At 44.5% G+C, this 26550-nt stretch overlaps 1 protein-coding gene across 2 annotated transcripts in view; it reads left to right on the forward strand.

Moving 5' to 3' along the window:
• Positions 1 to 26550, forward strand: part of LOC126297713 (neurogenic locus Notch protein) — a 349521-nt gene that overhangs the window by 186423 nt on the left and 136548 nt on the right. For both annotated transcript variants that reach the window (XM_049988844.1, XM_049988845.1), the window contains exon 3: positions 20996 to 21270. In XM_049988844.1, the coding sequence (XP_049844801.1) occupies positions 20996 to 21270 (275 nt within the window). The remainder of the gene's footprint in view (positions 1 to 20995; positions 21271 to 26550) is intronic.

Consider the following 26550-nt stretch of genomic DNA (forward strand, 5'->3'; position numbering starts at 1 on the left):
CCAACTGTACTTTCGAGATATCTACAACATGGGTATTTTTTTAAAGATATCTCTTATTTTGTGTAAGAACTACAATTTATATGGTTTTTAAAACTAGCATACTATAGAGGTACATTAATGTAATCCACATTTTTTGCATAAAATAACTCAAGGCACAAAATTTGTTGCACTGCTGGGCTTACTGTCTGAGAAAACAACAGTATATTTTTCCCGCCTAAAATGCACTCTGTTTCATCCGTAAATATGGAGTAGTTCGCTTTTCATACTAATTTACATAGTACACCATATTCTTAATTGAAATGCACACGGTAATAAACTCAATGAGATAATTTATTTCCTCGAGGTTTTTGGTAGGCCATTCACAGAAGTAGTACGTAATCATTATTTTTGTAACATTAATCCAAGTACGCAATGCCTTTTGGAGCGTAAGTGAAATGTAATGACTTCTCACGGACACATTTTCTCCTCAAGTAGTTACTGTAAATTTTAGAAATTACGGAGTCCCACCCTTTTAAGAGGCGGAAGAAATGGGAACAATTAAATTGTATTGAAACCGTTTGCCAGACCGAGACTCTAACTCGAGGCTTTTGCCTTTCGCGGCAATGCTCTGCCGAGAGAGCTAACCAAGCACGACTCGAGAACCGTCCTCACAGTTTTACTTCCGCCAATAACTCGTCTCCCTCGTTTCTATGAAGTTTGGAAGGCAGGAGACGAGGTCCTGCCGAAAGCAGAGCTGTGAGGACGGGTCGTGAGTCGTACTTCAGTAGCTCAGTCGGTAGAGCACTTGCCCGCGAAAGGAAGATTTCTCGAGTTTGAGTCTCGGTCCGGCACGGTTTTTATCGGCCAGGAAGTTTCAAATTTTGATATAGTTGCTGTTGCACCGTACAAAGGTATCGGCAAAAACATAAATCGCGCATAACCACAGCATTCAGATATCAAAAAATTGTTGACAGGCAAACGAGAAAGTAATAGAGGAAAAAAAGAGGATTATCAAAAATGTGCCCCAAGAAAAAAAAGCTAAAAATTATCCACCCCTTTTTGCATGTAAGGCGTTATTTCTATCACCAGTCAGATATTTTTTGTCAGTAGAAGTTTCACGGCGCTTTGGCGATATGCATTTGCAGAACAGCTGGAGACGACAGAGATGGCGAAGTGCAGTACAGTTAGGCAGTGGCCGATTTGACGGTATTGGCTCAGAGATCCGGCTGAAAGCTAAGTGTCCAGCTGGCTTCGTGCCCCTCTGTTTCCCTGTTTCTTTTGCCCAAGAATCCCGTAACAGTACTCCTTTGGCCAGTTAAAGGGAGATGCAACGTTGTGTTGCAAGTATAGTTATCTAGGTTTCACGAGAATGCAATGTTTTACGGGGACGGTTACCTCTTTCGGCGTCACTGCGAGGCTACTGAGTTCCAGCTTCAGTACAATGATCACCTTGGGCGCTGCCAGTGCCAGTGAAGTATTTTCTTAGAGTAGTTAAATTATTCCTGGAAATAGTAAAAACAAACACTTCGATTTTTTAAACGTGAGATGGGAGATCAGCGTGTCACTATTTTTGTGACGTCAAATGATGGTAGACCTGTCGTGGACAAGTGCTGATAATTTTGTGATCTTAAATTAGAAGGAAACGCCTGTAATTGCAGAGATACAGATGCTCATTAACGTAAGGTCAGCTGATGTCGAGGATAACGATTTTTTCTTTACATATCACTATTTATCATTGCAAAACGAAACAAAGAAAATTAGAACTGAACATTCGTACCACTTGTTATAGGCTTTTTGTACGGGCTGCCTTACACGATTGCTTCTTAATTAAGTATAAAGAGAGAAAAAAGGCATCCATATGTTTAGAATAAACAATTAATGTCCTTTTGTAAATACAGGGGGTAAAGGCCCCGTACGAATAGTTATGATGCATTGGAGGTAGTGATTAGGTTGCCCCCACATAATAGCTAGTAGTTGCTCAAACTCACGCCACTTACATAATCATACCTATGAAATGCGTAGCGTCGCTTCATCGATCATGAATTCATAGGACACAGCTTCGTGCTTTCGACATCCTGCACCGACTGAGGTATCCACTTCTCAGATAGATGTACCGTTGCTGGCAGACGAAGTGTCCGACGATACGCATTGTTAATGCATGAGTTAACTTGTACACGTTTTGTATGTGACAATCTCAGGATTTCATAGATTGGCAGCGGACGTAAGGATTGAAGCAATCCCGTTGTCTCATCATTGAATCAGATTTTTATGCATAAGGGTGACGAATCCAACGTGTATTGCTTCTAATTATTATACGTGTAGCGAATTGGGTACACAAACTAAACATGGTGACCATATCGTCAAATAGGACATTGATCTGTAAAGCAAACAGCTACTAAAGCAACAGTAGAAGGCTCCAGTAGAGGACTTGTGATGTACTGCATAACAGACAGTGATCTATGGGAAACACGCTGTCTCTGTCTTTCTGTCTGTGTGTGCTTTTAATTTTGTTCTTTCAACCCTAGCTGCTAGTTGTCCTGCAAGTGTCTCTTCAGTCGTTCGTACCAGGCTGAGTGGACTCCATTCGAGTCTTCCCACCAAGGCAAATTCATAAGCAGTCCTAGGAAACACACAAATAACCTCTGTGCAGTTGCCAGACTCGATGAACTCGCAGCCACTGCGGCGGACCGGCAGTTGTCAAATTCAGTTCATTCAAAATACGCTACCTATCTCAAAATTCAGCGCGTGACGATACGTTCGCGAGTATCTGTGTGTAATCTCTGTCGCGATGAAAGTTCTGTATGTGATAGTTTTCCATCAGTTAATGCGAATTTTAGGTGTAGAGACCGTTGGTGCATGTGACAAGACAGTCGTGTCACCTCGGTTCAGATGCCACTATAGTCTGTAGCTTCCCTTATATCTGATCAGGTAAGCCGATGCCTGGTGTGGAAATAACGTCGCCCATTAGGACGGAGCACAGTTGTGTTCGAACCACCTTTTGGTTGGTAACCGTTTCAGGTGCTATAGTTACTGATTTTCGAGGACACGTGATTCATTTTATGTGCAATGGGACACATTTAACACATCCCGGGCTGGAGAACCTACTGCTGGTATCCAGAATACATATTTCAAATCACCACGCATTTTTCCCCGAGTGGAAGACAGTCATGTGTGGTTTTTTTTAAATCAATGTCGCAGTCAGAAATAATAAAAGGACAAAAATATTTCTCACAGTTTCTATTTTCAATGCGAGGAGAGGTGGAACATGTATGTCCCACTGGTATTATAACCTGGAACCTTATATGTCCAAGTTCTGATGATATAAGTCATAATCCTGTGTTTTCATTAATGATACATGTGCATTCCAAAACAAAAAACAACGACGCACCAAAAGGAATTACCCTAATAGGACGAAAATCGGTAAATGCGATAAACATGTACACCCACACAAATGATCATAATTTCAAAAAATTTGGATGATCCTTTAAAGTGAAAGAGCTTCACAAGTTGAACAAATTAGTAATGCATTGGTCCACCTCTGATCCTTATGCAAACAGTGACTGATATAGTTGTCGGCTGCCGTCCTGAGGGCTACCGTGCCAAATTCTGTCCAAAGGGCGCGTTAGATCGTCAAAATGGCGAGCTAGCTGCCCATAATGCCCCAAACGTTGTCCACTGGGGAGAGATCCGGCGACCTTGCTAGCTAAGTTCGAGTTCGGCAAGCACGAGGACGTGCAGTAGGAAGTTTCTTCGTGTGCGGTCTGGCATTTTCCTGTTGAAATTGTAAGCTCAGGATGGCTTGCAACGAAGAGCAGCAAAACGGGACGTCAGTTATCGCTGTGCTGTAAGGGTGCCCCGGATGACAACCAAAGGGATCCCGCTGTGAAAACAAACGGCACCCCAGACCATTACCCCTGGTTATCGGGCAGTATGGCAAGCTAGTATCTCACCGCTGTATCTACTTTCCTCTTGAATAAACCACCCATATATTATGAAATCGTAATGACTTTTTTTTTCTTGGAGCGTATTTAGAAAGATCTCTTGATGTTATTTGTAATTACAAATATTAGAAATTTTGGTAGATTATTCTAAATGACTGGCTCTTCATTACATGCAAATTCATATGCCCCATGTAACAGCCACATCATTCATCATACTTGTGATACCGCGTGAAACAGTTTCTGAAGAAGCAGGTTGACACATTGTACGTATCAGTTACGTGCAGCAAATTCCCTCTGGTTCTCTGATATACTACCGTGGGACATATACATCCCAGTGGTACTGTAATGGTTAAAACAACGTGTCGGATCGGAACTCGAATCCTAAACCTTACCTTGCGTACTCTTGGTGTTACCGTCTGAACATCCACGTACATCTCTCCTAATGGACTAGCTCTCCTGGAAGAATTGATATCGCTGAGAACTTTAGCCCTAGCCGAGAGGACCGTTTCCAGACTGCATCTTTCATCCTGCAGATGACTGTGTGCTTCAGCGAAAGCCGTCAGCAGACTAGAACTGTATATCGGGCCGTTTCTACTCCTGGTATTGTCCACAGTCGATTTTGGGGTACTCTGCATAGAGCTGTTCCTCATTTCAGAGCAGTCTCTCGGCGGTCTAGATTCGAGATGACACCGACAAGTTGTCGAGGGCTGGGGCGAGCTTGGCGTCCGCTCCACTGTGTGCAAGTTGATGTGACGGCGGAGGAGGGGCGGAACTGCGCTAAGGCGACACGGTTCCATTTGATCACCAATGCTCGCGCCTGACGAAGAGTGCTGTGCTAGACGAGGATCTAGAGTGGCGAATTGATAGCTATTAGCGTGCGAGGTTCTTGAAGGAGAGGCGCGAAGTGCAGGCGATCCGCCGGGGCGCTGGCTCGGGCCCTTGAGGCGGCCGGCTGCGGATAGAGCCACTTGTGGTGATTGCGTGATGGATGGGGGCAGGATGTGCCCGCTTAGCGGCCCGCGCGCGCGCCCTCCGTCTTGGCGCTCTTCCGCCCACGCCCGCCTACACCCTTCGCGCAGCACAAAGTCATCCCAGCCGCGGCGGGCAGCCCGTCCAATCACGGCTCCGCCGCCGCCACCGCCTCCTGCTTACCAGAGCACCTCGCTCGCCTTGCCGCCAAACACTCAATTCGTGGTCCAGAAAGAAACTGTCGAGCGTGGTCTACAGTCGGAGGGCCACTTGCTTACGCATGGAAATTCCACCTGCCCATATGAAGGCAAGTCATACTTACACACACGCCGTTGGCGATCCCACGCCGTTTCACTAATCTACCTCCAGTTGGTTTGCTGATTTGCGAGACCACACAGCGAGGTCACGGGCTTCAACGGTTTAAGGAAAGATGAGGAAGGAAATCGGCCGTGCTCTTTCCGAGGAACCGTCCGAGCATTTAGTGAAATCACGGAAAACCTAAATGAGTATGGCCGGATGCGCGATTGAACCGTCGTCCTCGCGAGTGCGAGTCCAGTGTGCTAACCTCTGCGCCATCTCGCTCGGCCTGCCTCCAGGTCTTCTCGTCTTGTGCCTCTTCCTCCCATTCAGTGATACCGAGAACTCTGCAGTTTGAGGCCACCTCGTTTTACCATCTGCGTCTCTGTCTCCCTGGGGTCTTGTGCCTTCCGTCTTCTTGTCATACATCTAACTGGTCCATTCTGTCAACATGGCCTGCAAACGTCTCGCTTTGGCGATGGTCGACTAACTTAACTAGTTCTTAGTTGGCTCTCCAAACCCACTTCTGTGTTGCTTACTCAAATTGTGACCTAAAGATGTTTCAGCAAACTTTATTTTCGAAGACTAATAGTTGACGCTCTTCATTTTTGCTCATGCTCCATGCTTCGGCTCCGTATAGCAGTACTGGCCTCACGATTGTGTTGTAGACTTTCAGCTTGGTTTTCGTGGTCAAGAGTTTACAGGATAGAAGTTTTTGGAGGGAAAACTGTTTGCTTTCCGTAGTCAGTTAGGTATTCGACTCGTCTTCTATTGCAGTCATTTATATTTAAACCAAGGTACTTGAAGTTCGGAGTCTTTCGAAATTGTAGTTTTCTGTGAGAAGGTTATCACTTTGTACTGTAGTCATATTTTCCCTGCGTTTCATGATGAACCATGTTTTTTCTTGATTAATGTGTAAACCTAATTTCATGGCGGTTTCATTTAGTTTCTTGAACAGCATTTCAATTTAACTACTGTTATTTCCTATTAAACCTATGTCATCTGCATAGGCCAGTATATTGGTTGTTTATCTGTGATCTTTCCATTTGTTGCCCGTTAGGTTTCACTTACCACTTTCTGCATGACAATGTTGAAGATAAGTGAGGATAGCGCATCACCTTGCTTCAATCCAGTTTTGTTCTCAAAACAGTGTCATACCGAGCCACAGTACGTCACCTAACTTACTGGCTTCTCCGCACGTACTTTGACCTAACTGACAAGTTTCTTGGAGGAATTCCGTATTCTGCCTTGATTTCCCATACCGTTTCTGTGTGCACCGAATCGTAGGTCTTTCGGAAGTCTGTGAACAGGTAATGGATGGTCTTATTGTAGTCCTATATTTTTTCATTGATAATCTTGATACAGAATATGCCGTCTATTGTTCACATGCTTTTCCGAAAACGTTTTAATTACCACCTCAAAAATAAAATTAATTCAAATTTTATTTGTTTGCGGGTATGTGTCTGCAGACCCGTTACACATTCAAATCCCCGCGACACAGCAACGTAACACACCGTTAGGGGAGCCAAAAGAATGTGTCAAAGCCCATAGATAAAAATGAGCATCGTGCGACAGTTCGTTTTCAACTATAGCGGATATATTATAGCTGGGTCAGGGCAATGGAGACGGCTGAAAGTCTCCTAGGTTGGCCTCACACAGCGGAAACGAATTACGTTATGATGTTTTGGCTTCCCCTAGTATCATGCTACGGTGCAGTGACATGGGAATTTCAGTGCTCACGATGGTTGTAGACCGGTACCAATAAATAAATAAACAAACAAACAAACAAAAATAATTAGGTAACTTAAATTTCTCGTGCTGATAGTTTAAACTTTTATGACCTCTTGTACACTCCGTGAAATCTCGAAGTTTTCGGGGATAAAATACAGGGAGCAAAAGGCTATGTCCAATTTGTACAGAAACGAGGCTGCTGTAATTAGAATCAAAGAACACTAGAGGAGGCAGTTGTCGAACAGAGACTCAAATTGGGTTGCAGCTTATCACCCATTTTGTTCTCTCTGTGCATAGAGAATCAGTAAAGGTAACATCAGAAATTTTAAAAATAGTTTAATGGTCTAGGCGAAGAAATAAAAGGTGGTGCCCCACAACAGTGTCGAAGATCGGATAATGGATGAAAAGGTACACAGAATAGGTCCGTGCAGCAAAGAGCTTCTTAGCACATCTCGACGAAACGATGGTATATGCTGGCAGTACACATTCTGAGGCATCGAGTAATAGTTAATTACGTAATGGATGGAAGTGCAGAGGGTAAAAATTGGAGTGTGAGACCGAGGCTTTAATATAGTCGACAGGTTCAAGTGGATGTGGGTTACAGAAACTATGCAGAATGCAGACATGCCCAGGATAATACTAACGAGGATAGATGCATCAAACCAGTCTTCAGACTGAAACCAACAGCCGGGGCTAACTGACGCACGCTCTCGCTTTGTCGCTCACCAGAGGAAGATGCTTGGACTCCTGGTGATGGAAACATTTTTGTTGGCTATATTTGGCAGGCAATAGGAAGAGAGGCTATGTGCAGTTCGTGATCACCAGACTGCGGTCCAAAGAACTGGTTGAAATGACAAACCATCTCGTCAGTCTTCGCTAACCTCTCTGCTGATGACTTTTTAAACCCACGCTTTCGGTTACAGTACAGTGCAGAACCACATCACCACATTCACCAATACGATCCAGACTGATCCGAAAGGTCGTCCATCATAAGAGAAAGGAAATAGCAAAGCATTTCCTCGAGGAGTTTGCAAAGTAAACAATATCGGTTGGTTTGTCACAACACGCAATAACGACTAATACGTTTGAGTAAATTATTATCACTATCACCACTATCGTATTGTTATTAGTAGAAAGTCCTTCGCTCACCAAAAAAACACCCGTCGAGTTAATGAAGTGTATCTATAATTAAGAAATCGGGTTTGTTAAGGTTTTTAGGTCAAGCAGTCGTGGCGCAGGTTTCACCGAAATAATCGGAACGAATGCTTTCAGTGGTTTCCTTATAAAATGTAGATAAGTAAATCTAAACACACGAAAGTTCGTCCTTTCTGTTGGTGTCAGAGATAAATAACATACCAAACCAGACCGTATTGCTCTCATTGCAGGGTCCCTAAGTCTTGTCGCGTATATGACGCTTCGAAGACCTGTAGATGTGCTACCTGAGCCTCGTGGTTGAGTTTGTAGGGTTAGATATGGTACTGAAAGGAAGGAGGTGGAAACAGCAGGCTACCAGTACTAAGTCTTACTCTCCTATAAGGAGCGACTGGGGACAATCGAAACTAACTTTATCTTACTGAAGGTTTGCCATTAGCCTCACCTCGCTGGACACTTAAGTTTTCGAATGTTATTTGAACGCAGTCTGACGATCTTGAACGCTGCACTGTCAAATTTCCTTGTTGTCCGAACCACCTAGAAACTTTTCGTTCGAAAGGATACTACCCACGAATCTCCTTGTTGTGCCCCTAGGGCTCTTCTGCGAACGTCTGTGACACGTGTCCCTCTGGAAAGTGTTGTGAGAATAATGCAGTCCGGGTCATAGGGTTAAACTGCTGAGGTGGTTCGCAATCAGTTGCTGCACGTGAACTGAATATAATGCACTCGACGGCAGTTCTGGGAGACAGTGCATGTTACCTGTTTGTATGTCGTGGTGCTTCGTCAAATGTATGTGCTTTGTATTTGCTGTGCTTTTAGTTGGCGCTTGTGGATAACAGAATTCTAGAATAGGCATCATATATCTATAATTTTACCTCGTCAGTTACGAATTAGTGACGCTGCTAAATGATAGCTGAGTTACATCTCCTTTCTGAAGAGTAACAGCTATTGAGACAAAGTTTGTGCATATCTCCATCAGTGCACCTTATCAAAATCACGAGCCGACAATATGTCTGTCTCTCTCTCTCTCTCTCTCTCTCTCTCTCTCCCTCCCTCCCTCCCTCCCTCCCTCCCTCCCTCCCTCCCTCCCTCCCTCCCTCCCTCCCTCCCTCCCTCCCGGGATCCACTTTATGATGCACTTGTAGCAATAAAATGAGTTCCATCAATTGGCTTATCTGTGAGGCGTCGCGTGTCGGGCTTGCAACGAAGCGTGGCAGCCAGCTGTAATCGCCATCAACGCTATCTGGGCGAACTCTTTTTGAGCTTTTGTACTGCTTCAGTCTAAAATTGTGAGTTCAATTTGCGTAATACATACAAAACAGGGCGTGGAGCATCTGGTCCCCTGTTAAACCTAAACGCGATGCTGGCTGCTAAAGGCCTTCGTGACGTGCCCACAAATAATTCTATCACGCTGTCCCTAAACGTGATGCTGCATGAAACTTTGTTGTCTGACCGAGATCCTACTCCGGAACCTTGCTTTTTACTGACAGTAGAAGCTAGACAGGGCCGATTTACGATCTGTCCTCATAACAGGCGAGATAGTTTGGTTCCCGGTATGGTACACAGTTGTAATCTGCCAGTATGTGTAAAAACAGTCACTTCGGTGCTGAATGAAAGATTCATGATATTGTGATAACTTTATATGAAAATCCGGTAGTGATGCTGCAGCCGACGAAATCGATAGTATTTAGTTCAGCTATACTCCGTTACTTCGAGAGATGTGTGTGAGATTATCCTTGAACTGTTAGGGTAGATGACTGTAGTGTGTCTAGAGTGCTCGAGTTGGAGATTTTCTCCGTTCGTGGCCTGGGTGTTGCGGTGTCATCATCATTTCCATTTCATCCTCATCACCTGCACGCAATCACCCAATGTGGCGTCTACTGAAATAAGACTTGCACATGGCGGCCGAAGTTCGCCGAATTGGGCCTCCCGGCCGACAATGCCATACGCTTACTATATATATATTAAAGGTAGTAGTAGAACTACGGCGAAGCGAAGTACCATCGCGTGGATACGGACGGCACCTGAACTACTGGACAAGATATCCCACCACTAACATACGGGGTGAAAGAAAGGGATAAAGGGGTTAGTGCACACAATGCACAATTCGTACTTTCGTCTCGCTCTGAGGCTCAGCGGTCGCCTTCACGGCAGAAGACGATCATGTGTGTCCATAGTCGTGTTAGAAAGCTGTTACATTCACCTACTGGCTAGCGGTACTATTGGGGTTCCATTGCACTGCAGCCCAAACAATTACAGATCTGCCATTGCCATTTATAGTATTGGGGCATAACATTTTGTTCGAAACCTTCCCTCCCTCCCTCCCTCAGTGTGTGAAACTAGTACAGTCCTGAACAGTCCTTTACACGACACAAACGTTCAACATAGCCACCATGAATCTGTACACATTTGCATCGTTGTTGAACCCAGACATCAAGACCAGTCTGGAAAAATTCAGGTTTTGCTGTTGGGCCCATGATTGTCAAGTTGTTTTAACCTCATCCATGAGGAAAGTGTGCAGGGGCGCTATAATCGAGATTATCTATGTGCGGCGTTTGGTGAAATAGTTTGGAAACAAAGAAACCGCTCAGCGATCCGCCGACAACGTGCCACAGGTGGCAGCCTAGAGCAGGGGTCTCCAAACTACGGCCCGCGGGCCGAAACCGACCCGCGAGGGCCGGCAAACCGGCCCGCGTTAGCTGCCCCGACATACCCGCCAAATATTTGAGGTGGTACCTATACTGCCAACAATTGAGTTTCGAGGCCTATCGCGACCAATACAACGCTACATTGTCGGAGCTCTATCTTTACAAATCGGAATGTCATGGTTAAACTTGTGGCTATCCACAATGAACAGACGTGCGATAGTGAAAAAAAGAACGCTTAACAGACTAGTTTGGCGTAAACATTTAAAGTAAAAAAATTCTTTGCATTTTATTCTACTCACCAGTCTGGTGCAAGTCTTTCAAATGGACTAGCCTTAGTAATCAGTCATTACGGAAGATACTTCTTAAGCGAGGTTTCACTTTCTTTTGATTACGTTGTAAAATACGTCTTGCAGTAATAGTGTTGCTAAAAATGATTTTGAGATTTCGTTAACTTTGCAGGACGCTTTCGTGAAGAATGTGCAGTGACATACTTTTTTGTCGGTGAAATTCGCCAGAATAAAATACGCCAGAATTTCGATCAGGTGCGTCCACCAACAAAAATCATGTAATTAAATAAAAATCGTAGTTCGTTTCAGTGCTAGCTATTCCCACAACATTAGATTTTTGCGATTTCATCTTTTCTGTAGCCTTACATTACGGTGATCATGGAGTGCTAGGGTGCTTTAATTCCACTAGGTAGATCTTGGCTCTACCTAGTGGCCCGCGGACTAAATAGTTGGAGACCCCTGGTCTAGAACGTTCTGATTTTATTTATTTAATCGTATGGCTAGGGCCGGCCCCCCGTCGAGCAGACCGTCCGCCGGTGCCGGTCTTTCAATTCGACTCCCCTTCGGCGACCTGCAGTCGACGATGATGATAGGATGATGATGATGATGATGATGATGACAGCACAACACCCAGTCCCCGGGCGGAAAAAAATTCCCCGGCCCAGCCGGGAATCGAGCCCTGGCCCAGAGGATTGACAATCCGTCACGCCGACATTTTCTTTTTTTCCAATCGCATTTTGTTAGTTTTCGTTCGTCGCATTTGCCATGGCCGACGTCGTAAGACATCCGTTTAAGTTCGTTGTTGATCGATTAACTGAGTCTTTTTAATACAGAGGGCTGCTAACCCTCTGACCGAACACGCTGAGCTACCGTGCCGGCGACCATTCTGCTACCGGGGGCGGACAATGTGCCGATGAACTGATTCGAGGAGCCAGACGCGTTAGCAGTCCACAAATAGCAGCTTCAAAATCATTTTCATAAAAATCGGTCAAGAAGCAAAACCGTGAATTTTTCCAACCTTGTTTTGATGCCTGGATTCAACGACGGCAAATGTGCACAAATGCTGGTGACCACGTCGAACGGTTAAGTTGTACAGAGGACAATTGAGGCTATAAACGGTAGTAAATCCGCCGTTATATGTTCATTTTCAAAGTTTTCATTAATTACGAGGCATTATTACTTTTCGATATACTCTCCTATAATCTCTGTTTACACACACAAAAAAACTTAAAAGTTCCCTGTATGGAAGTGTGGTGGAATGTAAATAAAAGAAGAAAGTGGAGAGCTTTCAGAGCGCTATACGTTTAAAAACGATTATACGTTGATCATCCTATTTTTTGATGATACTTTCGTGAACTGACAGTTTTCAGGCATTTATAACGCAATGTAGTCATTGCACGGATCTGGTATAAACAAACCTCTGGTCGTATAATTTATCATACTGTCTAAATATATTACGACGGGTGCCTTCTTAGCACCTATATTTTGTCTTTCACAAATGATCACCGTTCAGTCTGGGACTTTCTAAACACGGATCCCCTAAATAGAATAATTTTTTCCGGCTGTTTCTTCGCCAAGTTTGAAGTACAATTACTTGCTGACATTCGTAAGTAGTAGCACTATTGTGCGTATTTTCTGGGTTAGATACTTGTATTCCACTCCTCAGCACCAAACCGAGTAGCATTCTGGACAGCTGACTTAAGCTTCTTCGTGGTTACTCTAAAACATGGGTCAAGGCATGGTTTCTTCGAGGAGTACACAGTTCATTTCCTTCCCTGTGTTTTCCCAGTTTGACAGTGTGATCCGTTCGCGACCTCTATGTCGACGGGAGGCTAGACTCTTTCCTTCCTTCTGAATTTCGTACACCGTCGACTTACTCGTGTGTTCCCGTTTTGAATCGACAGAGAAAACCCATTTTCCATCTCACATTTGTCACTACTTTTAACTGGATAGCAGCTGGTGACGTGTCCAAATTAGTGACAGCTGCGGCTGGGCCAGAGTTCACTTTGTCCAGTAGTGTGCGCTGTACGAGACTACCGCGGCCTTTGAGTAGCGAAGAAAATGTGACTGTGTGTACCGCGGATGTTGTGGCGTCGTGCTAAGGAGAGCTCCAACAGCGACGCAGCGTGAGTTCGGGAGCAGAATTTGCGCGTTCAATTGCCCGTAATTGGGCGGCCAGCGGGCACGGCCTTGGCGTGCTGCGCCGGCGTCCGCTCAGTCGCAGCGCCTCCCTTATTGGATAATCGCCCAAATCTGCAGCCTCGCACAATCTCGTCGTCAACAACTAACGCCGAGTCCTCGCACTCTCTCTGCAAACTTTGGTCTCGATACACCACTCCGGTGGTCACTTGTCAGGAAAGCTCGGAACATTGGGAATTCTCAGGGAAAAGTCGGCAAGTTCAGAAAGATCCAGGATATTATTGGTAGTTGATCTCTTCCTTGATCGAAAGAAATGTTTCGATCCAGTTTGTTGCAAATCATTTTCAGCTTTTCGGGAGACTATCAGTTTTGGAATTGCACAAAGAAAGATTAAAATGTGCGTTGACTTGTTTTCAATGCTCGCCAACCTCAGGAATCCTACACTGACATGACAGTCGTGGGATACCTCCTGGTTATCGTGTCGAACCTCCCGTAGTGCAGCAGCTTGTCGTGGCGTGGACTCCACAAATCGTTGGAAGTCGCCTGCAGAAAATATTAAGCCAGAATTGTGAAAGTGATGCGCCTTCCGGGGTTCCGGGCGCTACAGTCTGGAACCGCGCAACAGCTACGGTCGCAGGTTCGAATCCTGCCTCGGGCATGGATGTGAGTGATGTCCTTAGGTTAGTTAGGTTTAAGTAGTTCTAAGTTCTAGGGGACTGATGACCTCAGAAGTCCCATAGTGCTCAGAGCCATTTGAACCGTATTTTTAAGTGATGCCGGTGTATGATTTTGTGCACCATCTCACCTCCAGATTGTGTCCCATAAATGTTCAGTGGCTGACCGAACTATTCGCTCGAATTGTCGAAAATGTTCTTCAGACGAGTCGCATACAATTGTGACCCTGTAGCATTGCGCAATGTCATCAGTAAAAAATCCATCGTTGTTTGGGAAAATGAAATCCGTGAATGACTGCAAACGGTCTCAAAAGTAGCTGAAAATAACCTCCACTCAGTAATCGGTTCAGTTGGACAAGAGGCGGAGTCCATTTCATGTAAACACAGCCCACACCACTATGGAGCCACCACCAGCTTGCGCAGTGCCTTGTTGACAACTTGGGTCCGTGGCTTCTACATCTACATTCATACTCCGCAAGCCACCCAACGGTGTGTGGCGGAGGGCACTTTACGTGCCACTGTCATTACCTCCCTTTTCTGTTCCAGTCGCGTATGGTTCGCGGGAAGAACGATTGTCTGAAAGGCTCCGTGCGCGCTCTAATCTCTCTAATTTTACATTCGTGATCTCCACGGGAGGTATAAGTAGGGGGAAGCAATATATTCGATAACTCATCCAGAAACGCACCCTCTCGAAACCTGGCGAGCAAGCTACACCGCGATGCAGAGCGTCTCTCTTGCAGACTCTGCCACTCGAGTTTGCTAAACATATCCGTAACGCTATCACCGTTACCAAATAACCCTGTGACGAAACGCGCCGCTCTTCTTTGGATCTTCTCTATCTCCTCCGTCAACCCGATCTGGTACGGATCCCACACTGTAAGCCACCTCCTTTGTTGATGGACTACATTTTCTAAGGACTCCCCCAATGTATCTCAACCTGGTACCTGCCTTACCAACAATTAATTTTATATGAGCATTCCACTTCAAATCGTTCCGCATTGCATACTCCCAGATATTTTACAGAAGTAACTGCTACCAGTGTTTGTTCCGCTATCGTATAATCATACAATAAACGATACTTCTTTCTATGTATTCGCAATACAAATTACATTTGCCTATGTTGAGGGTCAGTTGCCACTCCCTGCACCAAGTGCCTATCCGCTGCAGATCTTCCTGCATTTCGCTACAATGTTCTAATGCTGCAACTTCTCTGTATACACAGCATCATCCGCGAAAAGCCGCATGGATCTTCCGACACCATCTACTAGGTCATTTATATATATTGTGAAAGGCAATGGTCTCATAACACTCCCCTGTGGCACGCCAGAGGTTACTTTAACGTCTGTAGACGTCTCTCCATTGATAACAACATGCTGTGTTCTGTTTGCTAAAAACTCTTCAATCCAGCCACACAGCTGGTCTGATATTCCGTAGGCTCTTAGTTTGTTTATCAGGCGACAGTGTGGAACAGTATCGAACGCCTTCCGGAAGTCTAGGAAAATAGCATCTACCTGGGAGCCTGTATCTAATAATTTCTGGGACTCATGAACAAATAAAGCGAGTTGTGTCTCACACGATCGCTGTTTCCGGAATCCATGTTAATTCCTACAGAGTAGATTCTGGGTTTCCAAAAACGACATGATACTCGAGCAAAAAACATGTCCTAAAACTCTAAAACAGATCGACGTTAGAGATATAGGTCTATAGTTTTGCGCATCTGCTCGACGACCCGTTTTGAAGACTGGGACTACCTGTGCTCTTTTCCAATCATTTGGAACCCTCCGTTCCTCTAGAGACTTGCGGTGCACGGCTGTTAGAAGGGGGGCAAGTTCTTTCGCGTGCTCTGTGTAGAATCGAATTGGTATTCCGTCAGGACCAGTGGACTTTCCTCTTTGAGTGATTTCAGTTACTTTTCTATTCCTTGGACACTTATTTCGATGTCAGCCATTTTTTCATTTGTGCGAGGATTTAGAGAAGGAACTGCAGTGCGGTCTTCCTCTGGCTTCGTGGGGACTGCGCCACTCTTCAGCCATACCATCAGCTCTTCCCAACTGAAATCGTGTCTCGTCTGACCAGGCCACGGCTTTCCAATCGTCTTGGGTCCAATCGATACGGTGACCAGCCCAGGCGATGTCGTGCTTAGTAAAGGTACTCGCGTCGGTCATCTGATGCCATAGCCCATTAACGCCAAATTTCACCACACTGTCCTAACGGATACATTCGTCGCACATGCCAGGTTGATTTTTGCGATTATTTCACGCAGTGTTAATTCTCTCTTTAACACTGAGAATTTCACGCAAACGCAACTGCCGTCGGTTTTTAAGTGAAGGCTGCGGCCTCTGAAGCGTAGCTGAGGGACTTACATGGAAATGCTTGGCGAAAAAGTGGGGAGGCGTCTGGCAAAACTTTTATGGCTCTGCTTCTCCGTCGTGTATCTCGTGTAGGGACCATGAGAGATACACGTATGGAGGCACACAGTCGGTAATTTTTCCGTCGTTCCGTGCTGCATAAAGGAGGCAGACAGTGGTACCCTCGTCCATTTACTGCACAGAAGTGGGTGTATTATTCAACGTGTCGTATTTACCTGGACCGTCCGAATTAATTTTGACTCTCCTGTACTAGAACACCGAAACTCGTCCTCTTGCTGTAGTTGACGGTTAACAAATGGAAACGCAAGAAAAATGCGCATGTGACATTCAATCAGCCGTCCTCAGATGAAGATTTTTTATGAGAGTACAGTGTACACGAACTAAGACAAAATAGAAATGCTACTCATATACGGAAAACAGAAGAGTAATTGAAATATTTTTTTCTTATTTACAATGCGAGTAGTACAGCACAACTGTAGCACCTAGAGTATCTGCACTGTACCCAGAGATTGAAAACTAGTTTTGTATTACGATTTAGTAACCTCGTGATTACGTGAACTGTACACTGTGATACGTTTTCGACCAGGTTTTGAGGAGAGGAAATGGATTACCGAATAAAAAATACAAGGTGTTCTTTAAAAAAAGACTTAGTCTACTCCTGTATATGTTTTCGTAAGGAACAAAATTACGTGAAAGGCAATCGTGTCGGTTAATATCCGCCTGCTTTTATTTTATTTATTTATTAGGTTTTTGTTTCATGACCATGCAACCAACCATAGTTTGTATGTATTAGTAACAACTGTCAGTTTTGACTTATCTACAGGGCGTTTCCCAATTCATGTTACACACTTCTAGAGGTTGTAGAGGGGACTTAGTAGATAAAGTTTTACATAGGAACCCATGTCCGGAAACTTCAATCAACGACGCTATGAAGCATCAAATTTACAGGCCCCGCCGCATGGTTGTGTGTGTGTGTGTGTGTGTGTGTGTGTGTGTGTGTGTGTGTGTGTGTGTGTGTGTGTGTGTGTACATACTTACAGGCTGATTCCGTGATGATGTTACCATCTTTCTAGGATCATGGAGAAGGATAAGAGGTAAGGATCCCAGTACCGGAAACGAACGAGTCAAAAGTTAATAATCGTAAACCGTTCTGATACCTCTGACAGTGGAATTCATGTACCAATACTGTTGTTGCTAAAATTGTAAAGTATACAACTTTCAGGGATGGTAGTATGGACCAAAACAAGGAAAAATGTCTAGTAAGCATGGGTTCTGAAACGCACACCTTAAGAACACCTCAAGAGCTATGACCACACTTGCTCAATACAGGAGATGTGTTTCACTCTAGCGCAGATCAACAAGTGCTCATAGCTCCTCAGGCATGCAGTTTAGTGCCTATGTTTACTGATATGTTTTCTTGTGTTGGTCCATAATACCACCTCTGAATATTACGTAGCCAATATGCACAGCAGTACCGATGCACGTGTTCCACTGTCAGAGGTGTCAGAATGATTTTCACTTGTAACTTTCGACGCGTTCGTTTCTGATAGAGGGGCTCTTACCTCAAATTGACACATTTATCCTTCACCATCATCCTAGAAAGTTTTAACAGCATCACAGAATTAACATGTTTACACAACCATTTACAGGCTCCAGCGCCTAAAACTTTGACGCTATGTCGCGTCATTGGATGACGTTTACGGACACGGGTTCCTATCTACTATGTCCCCTCTACAACCTCTAGAAGTGTGTCATATTGTCTGTGAAACACCCTGTATGTGGAAATTTGAATCCGTTTATATAGAAAGAACTATAATTTTTATATTGGCGTGTATGCAAACCCTTGTCTATATACAAAATTTAAATTATAGTTACAGCAAAAGGTGTGTTATTTGTAACTAAATAAATGTGTCTAAATACACTTCATGTGTTCGATAAGTCATCTAATGTGCTGGGCAGTTGGGGTTCGTCCTCTAGGTAGCGGGATTCTTTGTTACTGATTATACGGACACCTCTAATTCCATGAGACCTATGTGTATTAGTATATACACCCTAACCCTGTTGTTCCCAAAAGAGGGGTAACGCACTCAGTTGATGTAGTGTACGATCTATCATGTCTCTTTCCGGACATCCTAATATTATATTCTTCTCCACAAGTGTAAAGAGAATTGTCGGTGAGTCCCAGGCGATGTAAATGTGTTTTAAAACGACCGCGATTTAGTTCCATTCGTTCAGTGGTTGCTTAAAAATATCTCTACGCCATGTTCTTCATATACGAGTGCGTTGACGGGATCAAAAGACTGTATCGGTCTATGTTTCCCTATGTCGTTCTGTAATGTTTCCCTTCGTCATTGGTTCGCCTGCTCCATCCCACCTCATTCGCATCGTATGAAGTTTCTGTGCGCTATCTTTGGACGACACGGCGTGTCTGAAACTGCGCTTTGTTTAGGCAGTCGGACGGTCTGTGGACGAGATAGCTAGAGAACATTTGCTTGATACATGTTTTATTCTGTTTCTGGACAAAGTTATTTGTAGCAGCGACAGTAGCAGTAGTTCGCATTTTTAGCCATTCGTAGTTTCGTTAATATGTAATTTACGAGAAAGGTATAAGTTATACGTAAGAAAATAATTTATTTGGCTTTGAGCATTAAATATGAAATGGTCAAAGGTGATTCATTTTAGTAAGAGCGTAATTATTCCACGATTAGTGCAGGTTTTGAGAAATTTGGCTTCATGTTTGGCATCCAGATGCAGGTTAAGGTAAAGTGCGCCGCTGTGGAGCGGAACGGGGAGAGTGGAATGGTATCTTTGGTCCGCCCCGACCCATTAGGCAATAATGGAATCGGGGGAGTGCTGCCTTGGGATCCTTGACGATTTGTGCAAGTCAGGAAGAGTCGCCGTATTCAGGATTCCATTAGCGGTTCGTTTTGAAATTACAGCACAGCGCGGGATAATGACAAGATGGTGGCCAGGCCTTAAACTCAATTAGCTGCGTAATGGCCGCCATCTTGCGGTGGCCCCCACCGTAATGGTAGGCTCGCAGCTCTGTGGCTTATGCTGTTTCTGACCTCTGTAGCGAGCCACTGAACCCTATCTGCTCGTACGTCCTCTTGCCCGTGCTTCGCCCTGTACCATTCCGCCACTTCTGTCGGCGTCTTAACACATTTACAAGCAGTTTACAGACGGCGTAATCATCCGCCTTTGCTATAAACATTTATCACTATTAGAGAGCAAGAATAGAAACAAAAATTTATGTGGTACATAATGACAAGCAGCGCGTCTAGGAATCGGCAGCATGCATCACGGATAACCAGAACATGAGACTATTATGCATTGGTAAATTTATTATACTGCCAGCTGATACCTGGATTCAGATAGTTTTCATTTAGAATTAGATTTAATCTAAGACTTTCGTAAAATCAGTTTTTGTCGTAAATGATTTTGTTAAATAATTACGTAATTTTTCTGCTCTTATTTTATGTGGTTGTAGCAGCAGTTCTACGGTTTGCTTTTGCTTCTGGGTAATCAAGTGCACGATAAAAAATAAATAGTAAATAAAAATGTCTCATCGTTCCTACTCTTTTACGAAAATATGTTTTGTGTACTGACGAAGCAGTGTCTGTTGTTTATCATGTTCGTGAAAGAGCGGTAGCGAGCCCACTTTTTAAAAAAATAAAGCTCGTCGGCCATGCAAATGAGTCATCGTCGTTCCCTGTGGAATGAGCCCTTACCTAAGGCTGCGTCGTAATGTGTGGAGCGTTGTCACACGTGTGAGACTGCCACCAGTGGACTGCTGAGGCAAGAGTTAAGGCACAAACAACGCACAGTTAAGTCACGATTGAACCCTTGCACGCGTTGTTAGGGCGCAACTCATCTTAAAGATTTCCGCATTTGCCCCTGATCGATCAATAATGTGGTCGAGAAAATGTTCTCTTCCGGGTAGGGCTGTGTACCGTCGAATCCAGAGCAGTTCGTTTGTGAAAGAAGAAACGTGAGTGCCCTCAGTGATAACTAATGACACCTAAACATTTCATCGGGGCTGATGTATCTTTATTTTCATACATTTATCGTTGTGCACGATATAAAACACGCGATCAGTCTTGTGACTTATTTTGGTTCCAAGTAGTATAGATATTTAGAGCTTTAATTATTTTGTTGATAATTTTTATGTTACGCGATGATTCTTAGTCGCGTTTATGTTTGTGTTGGTTGTCATTCTGGTGACTTAGTGTTTGGTAGTGTAAAATAAATGAGTATGCGTGAAAAGTTCGGCGCCGACCCTAGTCTGTCGTTGTCAGCATTGTGTTACTGCTGTGCTTCACCTCATGTCCACACCCTCGAAGAAGCCCGAGTCTTGTCCTATACCGTCCTCCAAGTGAGCAGTTACTCTTACTTCGAACAGAGTCGGCTTGTTAAACCATCAAGGCCTCAAGAAATGTCTTTATGTAACACCATAAACTGCTGTCAAAAGTATTCTTTAATAAGGGACCTATTTCGGCCAACGACAATTCTCCAGCTCAGTTTGGATTAAGAGGAAGAGCTAGATTCTAATAACACGACCTGAAAAAAGCGCCGCAAAATTATTTATAGTCCAATGCAACTCTTGCTGCTAACCTAAACTGTGCTCGAAACTGGTGTTTAAAAGACGACTTTTATCAGTAGTCTACGGTGTTACATGATGTCATATCTAAAGTTTGTGAAAGCTGTGGAACACAACCAACATAAAACATTAGTAAGGCCTCATTGTCCTCCTTCTTTATGCCCCGCCTTGCCCCCTGCAGCGTGTGATGGTGAACTTTGTGTGCGCAGCTGCACGTCGATGTACGTGGGCGAGTACTGCCAGCACGCGAACCCGTGCCACACGGGCCCCGGGCCGCGCTGCCAGAACGGCGGCTCGTGCCACGTGCGCACGTCGCCGTCCGCGTCGCCCACGTTCACGTGCACGTGCCCCATCGGCTACTCGGCGTCGCTGTGCGAGATCCCGGTGGCCAACTCGTGCGACTCCGACCCCTGCCTCAACGGCGGCACCTGCAGCCTGCGGAGCCTCGAGTCCTACTCCTGCACGTGCGCGCCCGGCTACACTGGTGAGTACCCACAGCTCTAATGTCGTCCGCAGTCAGTCAATGGTTAAGCAACTGAAGTGCTTTTTTGAACCAAGTAATTTGTACTTTCTAGCGAATGCGTGCCTGACCAGGCAAAGAACCAGACTAAGGCGAAGGGAGTTCTGGATCAGTCCTGTAACGAGGAAACTCCCCACCGCCCCCACCCTTCTCAGATTTAGTGGTAAGATGACTCAGTGGATAGCGCGTGAAAAATTGGACGTGGATCGATCACGAAAGCAGGAAGAAGGTGTAATGAGCTGCGAAAAAAGAAACAGTCGAAACAGCGAACGCTCAGAGCCCGAGACGTACAACACGAGCGGATTTGATCATCGACAGGGTTGTAGTTATGTGGTCACGGTGTTGGCGTGCGAATGGAAAGGTCCGGGTTCGATTATCGTACCCCATTTTTTCCACAAAATTATGAACTGTCGGTGCGGTCATTGACGTGTCTGTTCGCTATATTAAAATTTGTGTCTACATCGTGGTGTAACGGTTGTTTGCCACAGCGAGGTGTAAGGACCTCCAGTCGTACGTACCTCCTCTTTGTTCACACAAGTACCACATGTTATGACCGTTCCGTTCCGTTTTGGAAGTTTTGCCTCATGAGTTCCTTTGTTGTAACGTAGTTCACAAATATTTATTTGTTGTTTTCATTTGTGTGAGAGGTCTATGCGGCTTTTTCCTGCTTTCGCTATTCATCACATTTACTCGCGACGGTAATATGTTATTACCAGATGACTGATATTCTACAAATGATTGGCAAGACTACAGAAGGATAACAGACACGTCAATGATCGAACGTAAAGTTCATAATTTGTGAAACAAATGGGACACGAAGGAGATTTGAACACGGATCTCCTGCTTTGCAGTCTAACACTACGACCACACAACTACGACGCCGTGTTATCTTAGGCCGCTCACAATTTCTATTTTGCTTCTTTTTTCACAGTTCGGTACGCTTTCTTTCTGTTTTGATGCCAGAACTGTGTTCAGTTTTTGACGGGAAATACATTGGGCCATTTTACCGTTAATTAAATCTGACGGGGGGGGGGGGGGGGAGGGGGCGGTGGGTACGATGGAGAGTTCCCATTGTTAGCGAATGAAGCAAACTAGGAGAATTTCATCACTTACTGAGCAGATTCAGAAGGATGTAGGCTGCAGTAGGTACTGTGAGATGAAGAAGCTTACACAGGATAGAGTAGCATGGAGAGCTGCATCAAACCAGTCTCAGGGCTGAAGACCAAAACAACAACAACAAATAACTGAAGAAATACACAGGAAAATTTTTCAAGTACTACAGGATGAACATGGAAACGTTTCCGTATACCCTAACAGATACGCAGCACGCAATTACAAAATGGCAGAATTTTAGGGAAACTGTACAACATGAAGAACGTCTGGTTGTAACATTGATGTAAGCTGCACTCACATTTCACGGTCTCGAAAGAAGAAAACCACACAGTGTTGCTCTTAACAATAATATTCCTGAGCTGTATTAGAAAAGAGTTTGCTAAAAGTGTGTAATATAGGAGAGCTCGCTGTATTACTTGCATATGTTGTTAACTGAACAGATGAAGCATTTCTTTTACGAATCTGTACTGTTGTCTGCGAAATTTGGCAGGTAGAGGACCGCCGTCGGCATAGGGGTCGTTTCATTTGCGTCAGTGTAGTGGCCTGTTCTCATTCACAACACTTCTAAGCTTCTCTACGGTCGGAGTTGGTACTTAAGTACAAAACATAAGCAGCAACAAGCGCTTGTTCGTACCGATGAAGTCTGACCAGTGTCATTCACTGGGATCCGTCAGTCAGTCGACCGTGCACCGACTTGATCGCGTGGAAATACTTGTACATGTGTTGGAGATTAGTGGACCGTGCGCTGCTGTATACGGCCGTCCATCTAGTTCAGTGAGGCGGCTACCTGATGGACTTGGCTACGCCTGTTACATCTCAACTTGGGTCGCTCTGAGGCGCAGTGCATGTCGAAATGGCGTGCTGTTGCCAGGAGGCGCAGGCTCAAACTGCGATGCACTTCATATTTTTTAACTCTTAGATGTTCAGTAGTGAAGGAGGTACTGGAACGTCTCATTGTAATTGCAGACGGAGAAGAAATATAACATATTAATCACGTATTCCGACCATTTCAAGAATATTTGCAGGCTGTCAAAAAAATATTTTTATATTGTGTTTGGCGAAGTGAAGGATATCCATTCAGAAAAAAAAAAACGAACACACTGTATAATAAGACCAAATACTTCTCTAGGCACTGTGTAACCCAAAAAACTACATTGGTTGATTGGACGGTAAACACACAAAAAATAATGGCATTTGTAGGTTCAGGATGCCTTAGCAAAATACGCCCTTTTATTTTATGGTATTTATTTTAGATGTTAACACTCGCAGATGAAAATATTTGTACTAGTGGAGATGGGTGAATATGGACTCGTCGTCAGTAGACAAGCATTTCGTAGCACTGGAGGAGCTTTGCAACAAGAACGCCATCATCTTAATCTGTTCCATTTCCGGGTGTAACGACCCTTTGTGTTTCGTGACAGACGATCCGTCCAGCTTACACACACATGTAATTAAGTCGGAGTCACGGGCTGTGGTTACAAATGAGCGAAGAATACTCTACAGCAGGTTTTTAAGGGGACGAAAATCGGCACAGTGCGCATTTGCTGTGTTAACATATAAATTTAGGTACTAATAATAAGTTTATTCCGATTTGTGACGGAACATTTTCCAGGCGTTTATGCGCCAATACAGTAATAGGAAATAGAACAAACAGTTGATTACAATCACAACAATCATCTCCAAGGTTTATTAACAATCGTCTTTCCAGTTAATTCGTGAAACACACTTCCGTCTTCTTTCAGAATAGTAACTGAATTCACTAAAAATTCGTACGTATAAAATTGTACTTTGCAACGTTGTTCCAGATGACGGTTAGGTGCTTTACTTATGACGAGAGCTGAAATGTAAAGTTTTGGATAAGAACTGGCTTTATCAGATAAACTTGTTTAATGCTTTCAGCTACGTCTGGAAGTTAAAAACTCTCATAAGTAATAGCTGTCATTACATTCAGTTTCATTATCGGTCAAACCGTACGGTACGACATTTGACACGAGAGTGGAATCGCTCCGGAGCGCCACTCGTGACTGCAAATCGCAGCTGGCACGGGCGACGAAAGGGCGTGTCGCCGCTGTGTTGGTTGCTAAATTTATTGCCATGGGGGTGAGTATAGCGACTCTGCCACATGTCCGCGCCATCACAATTCGTGTGCGTAGACAGATCGTGGCGTCACCGCGGTGACTCCGGGGCTGCGTACGCTGGGGCACAGGGACAAGCAAATACTCTGAAGGGCCAAACAGACTGGTACACCTGCCTAATATCGTGTAGGGCCCCCGCGAGAACATACACTCGATTAATGTCTGAAGTAGTGCTGGAGGGAATTGACACCATGAATCCTGAGGGGGTGGAGATATCTTCTGAACAGCACGTTGCAAGGCACCCCAGATATGCTCAATAATGTTCATGTCTGCGGAGTTTGGTAGCCCGCGGACGTGTTTAAACTCAGAAGAGTGTTCCTGGAGGCAATTCTTGACGTGTGGAGTGTCGCATTGTCCTGCTGGAGTTGCCCAAGTTGTCGGAATGCACAATGGACGTGAATGGAATCAGGGGATCAGTATGTATTAAAGGAAATTATGAAGAGATGTGGATTGGGTTGAGCAACGAGTCCCTAAGAACTCTCTCTGTCTGCTCGTTTCTTGTTTTCAGCTACTACATTCAGTCACTCTCGTGCAACGGAATGAAAATGTAAAGGATATAGTTTTTTTTTGTTTTTTCGTTAGTAACGGCCTTCCATTTGATAGGCAATGAAAGAGCAGAAAAGAAATAGTGCTATTTTTTTCCCTTATTGAATTGTATCATAAAAAAAACATCAAATGGCGAAATGTGCACGTTTTATTTCACTGCCCGCTTGATGTTGAGCCTATAAATGAATGAAGAGGCTAAGCTGCGATTTGGATTAAACACTAAATTGGGTGGTGTCTTCATAGCGGGGAGGGTACAAAAACGGAAATTTGTTTTGGATGCCACTTACCCTAGTTAAACCACTGCTGAATATAAAGCCGCCCGAAACTGTGCAGCGCCTCAACAATGAGCAAGTCTGTAGCATTAAGTGAATCGCATCGCGGACGGACAAAGCCAAGCAGTGAGGCGCTACCATTGCCGACTAGAGATGCAGGTTTGCTAACGAGTTCTGCTTTTAACGGCTGTCCTTCGAAAGAAAGAAAAAAATAACTTCCATACGTGATGTTAGAGAAATACTGCACTAGATACACTAAGGAGCGTATACAAGAGTTGCCGAAGAAAGTCCGATTAGTAATATTGACCGTACAGTACTGAAGAGAAATTGGCCAGCGGTCCACGAATTGGATTGATGTGATCGAAGTAATAGACGATGTCAAGTGAAGAAACGAAGTACTACATCGACATAAAAGTTTTCTGGGTCTACCAGTATACCCAGAAGAAAGCCTCTGCAACCGTGGCCTAAACGTTGGTTTTTCTCCGGCAGCGGTAGTTTTATACAATATGACGCGGTACCATACCCAGAAAACATATATGTCGACTGACTCTAGCCACGGTGTTGGAGTATACTGAGGCCTGCCAAAGAACATTCACTGATAACGGCTATAAACTGACCAAAAGGAATTCACACACACACACACACACACACACACACACACACACACACACACACACACACACTCTGCAAGAAGGCACAAATCATTGGTAAACCTGTGGGGTACTGTTGTATACAGCGATAATAACGTTTTAATCCCGAAAAGACATTCAAGTTAAGTTGCCTTTTATGACTAAATCCTTCCTAGTCGATTTTCCGTAACACTTCACTGTTCGTAAGTCGACACAATAGTAGACGACTCTACAGCCAGTGTAATACGGCGTGGTCACGGGCGGGAGCTAAATAGGACCGTATACAAATAGCCACGCAAAGAAAATCGAAGGGACAGTTTCGGAACTGAAATCACAAAGTATGTTGGAAGTGTCGCAATTGGTGGTTGCACAAATCGTAACCTGTGCATCAGTCCTTAAAGGGGACAAGGCAGAAAGCTGCCTGTAAGTGACAACACTATAAAAGTCTGCCCGGTGAATCAGTATGTTGGGCTCGGCCGCAGCTGCATAAGGATTCGACGCAAGTCGCAGTACACCGCGCTTTGTGAATGTGCGTAAGAGCCGGGCGCG

The sequence above is a fragment of the Schistocerca gregaria genome, chromosome X (genome assembly GCF_023897955.1).
Source record: "Schistocerca gregaria isolate iqSchGreg1 chromosome X, iqSchGreg1.2, whole genome shotgun sequence".
Taxonomy (NCBI): domain Eukaryota; kingdom Metazoa; phylum Arthropoda; class Insecta; order Orthoptera; family Acrididae; genus Schistocerca; species Schistocerca gregaria.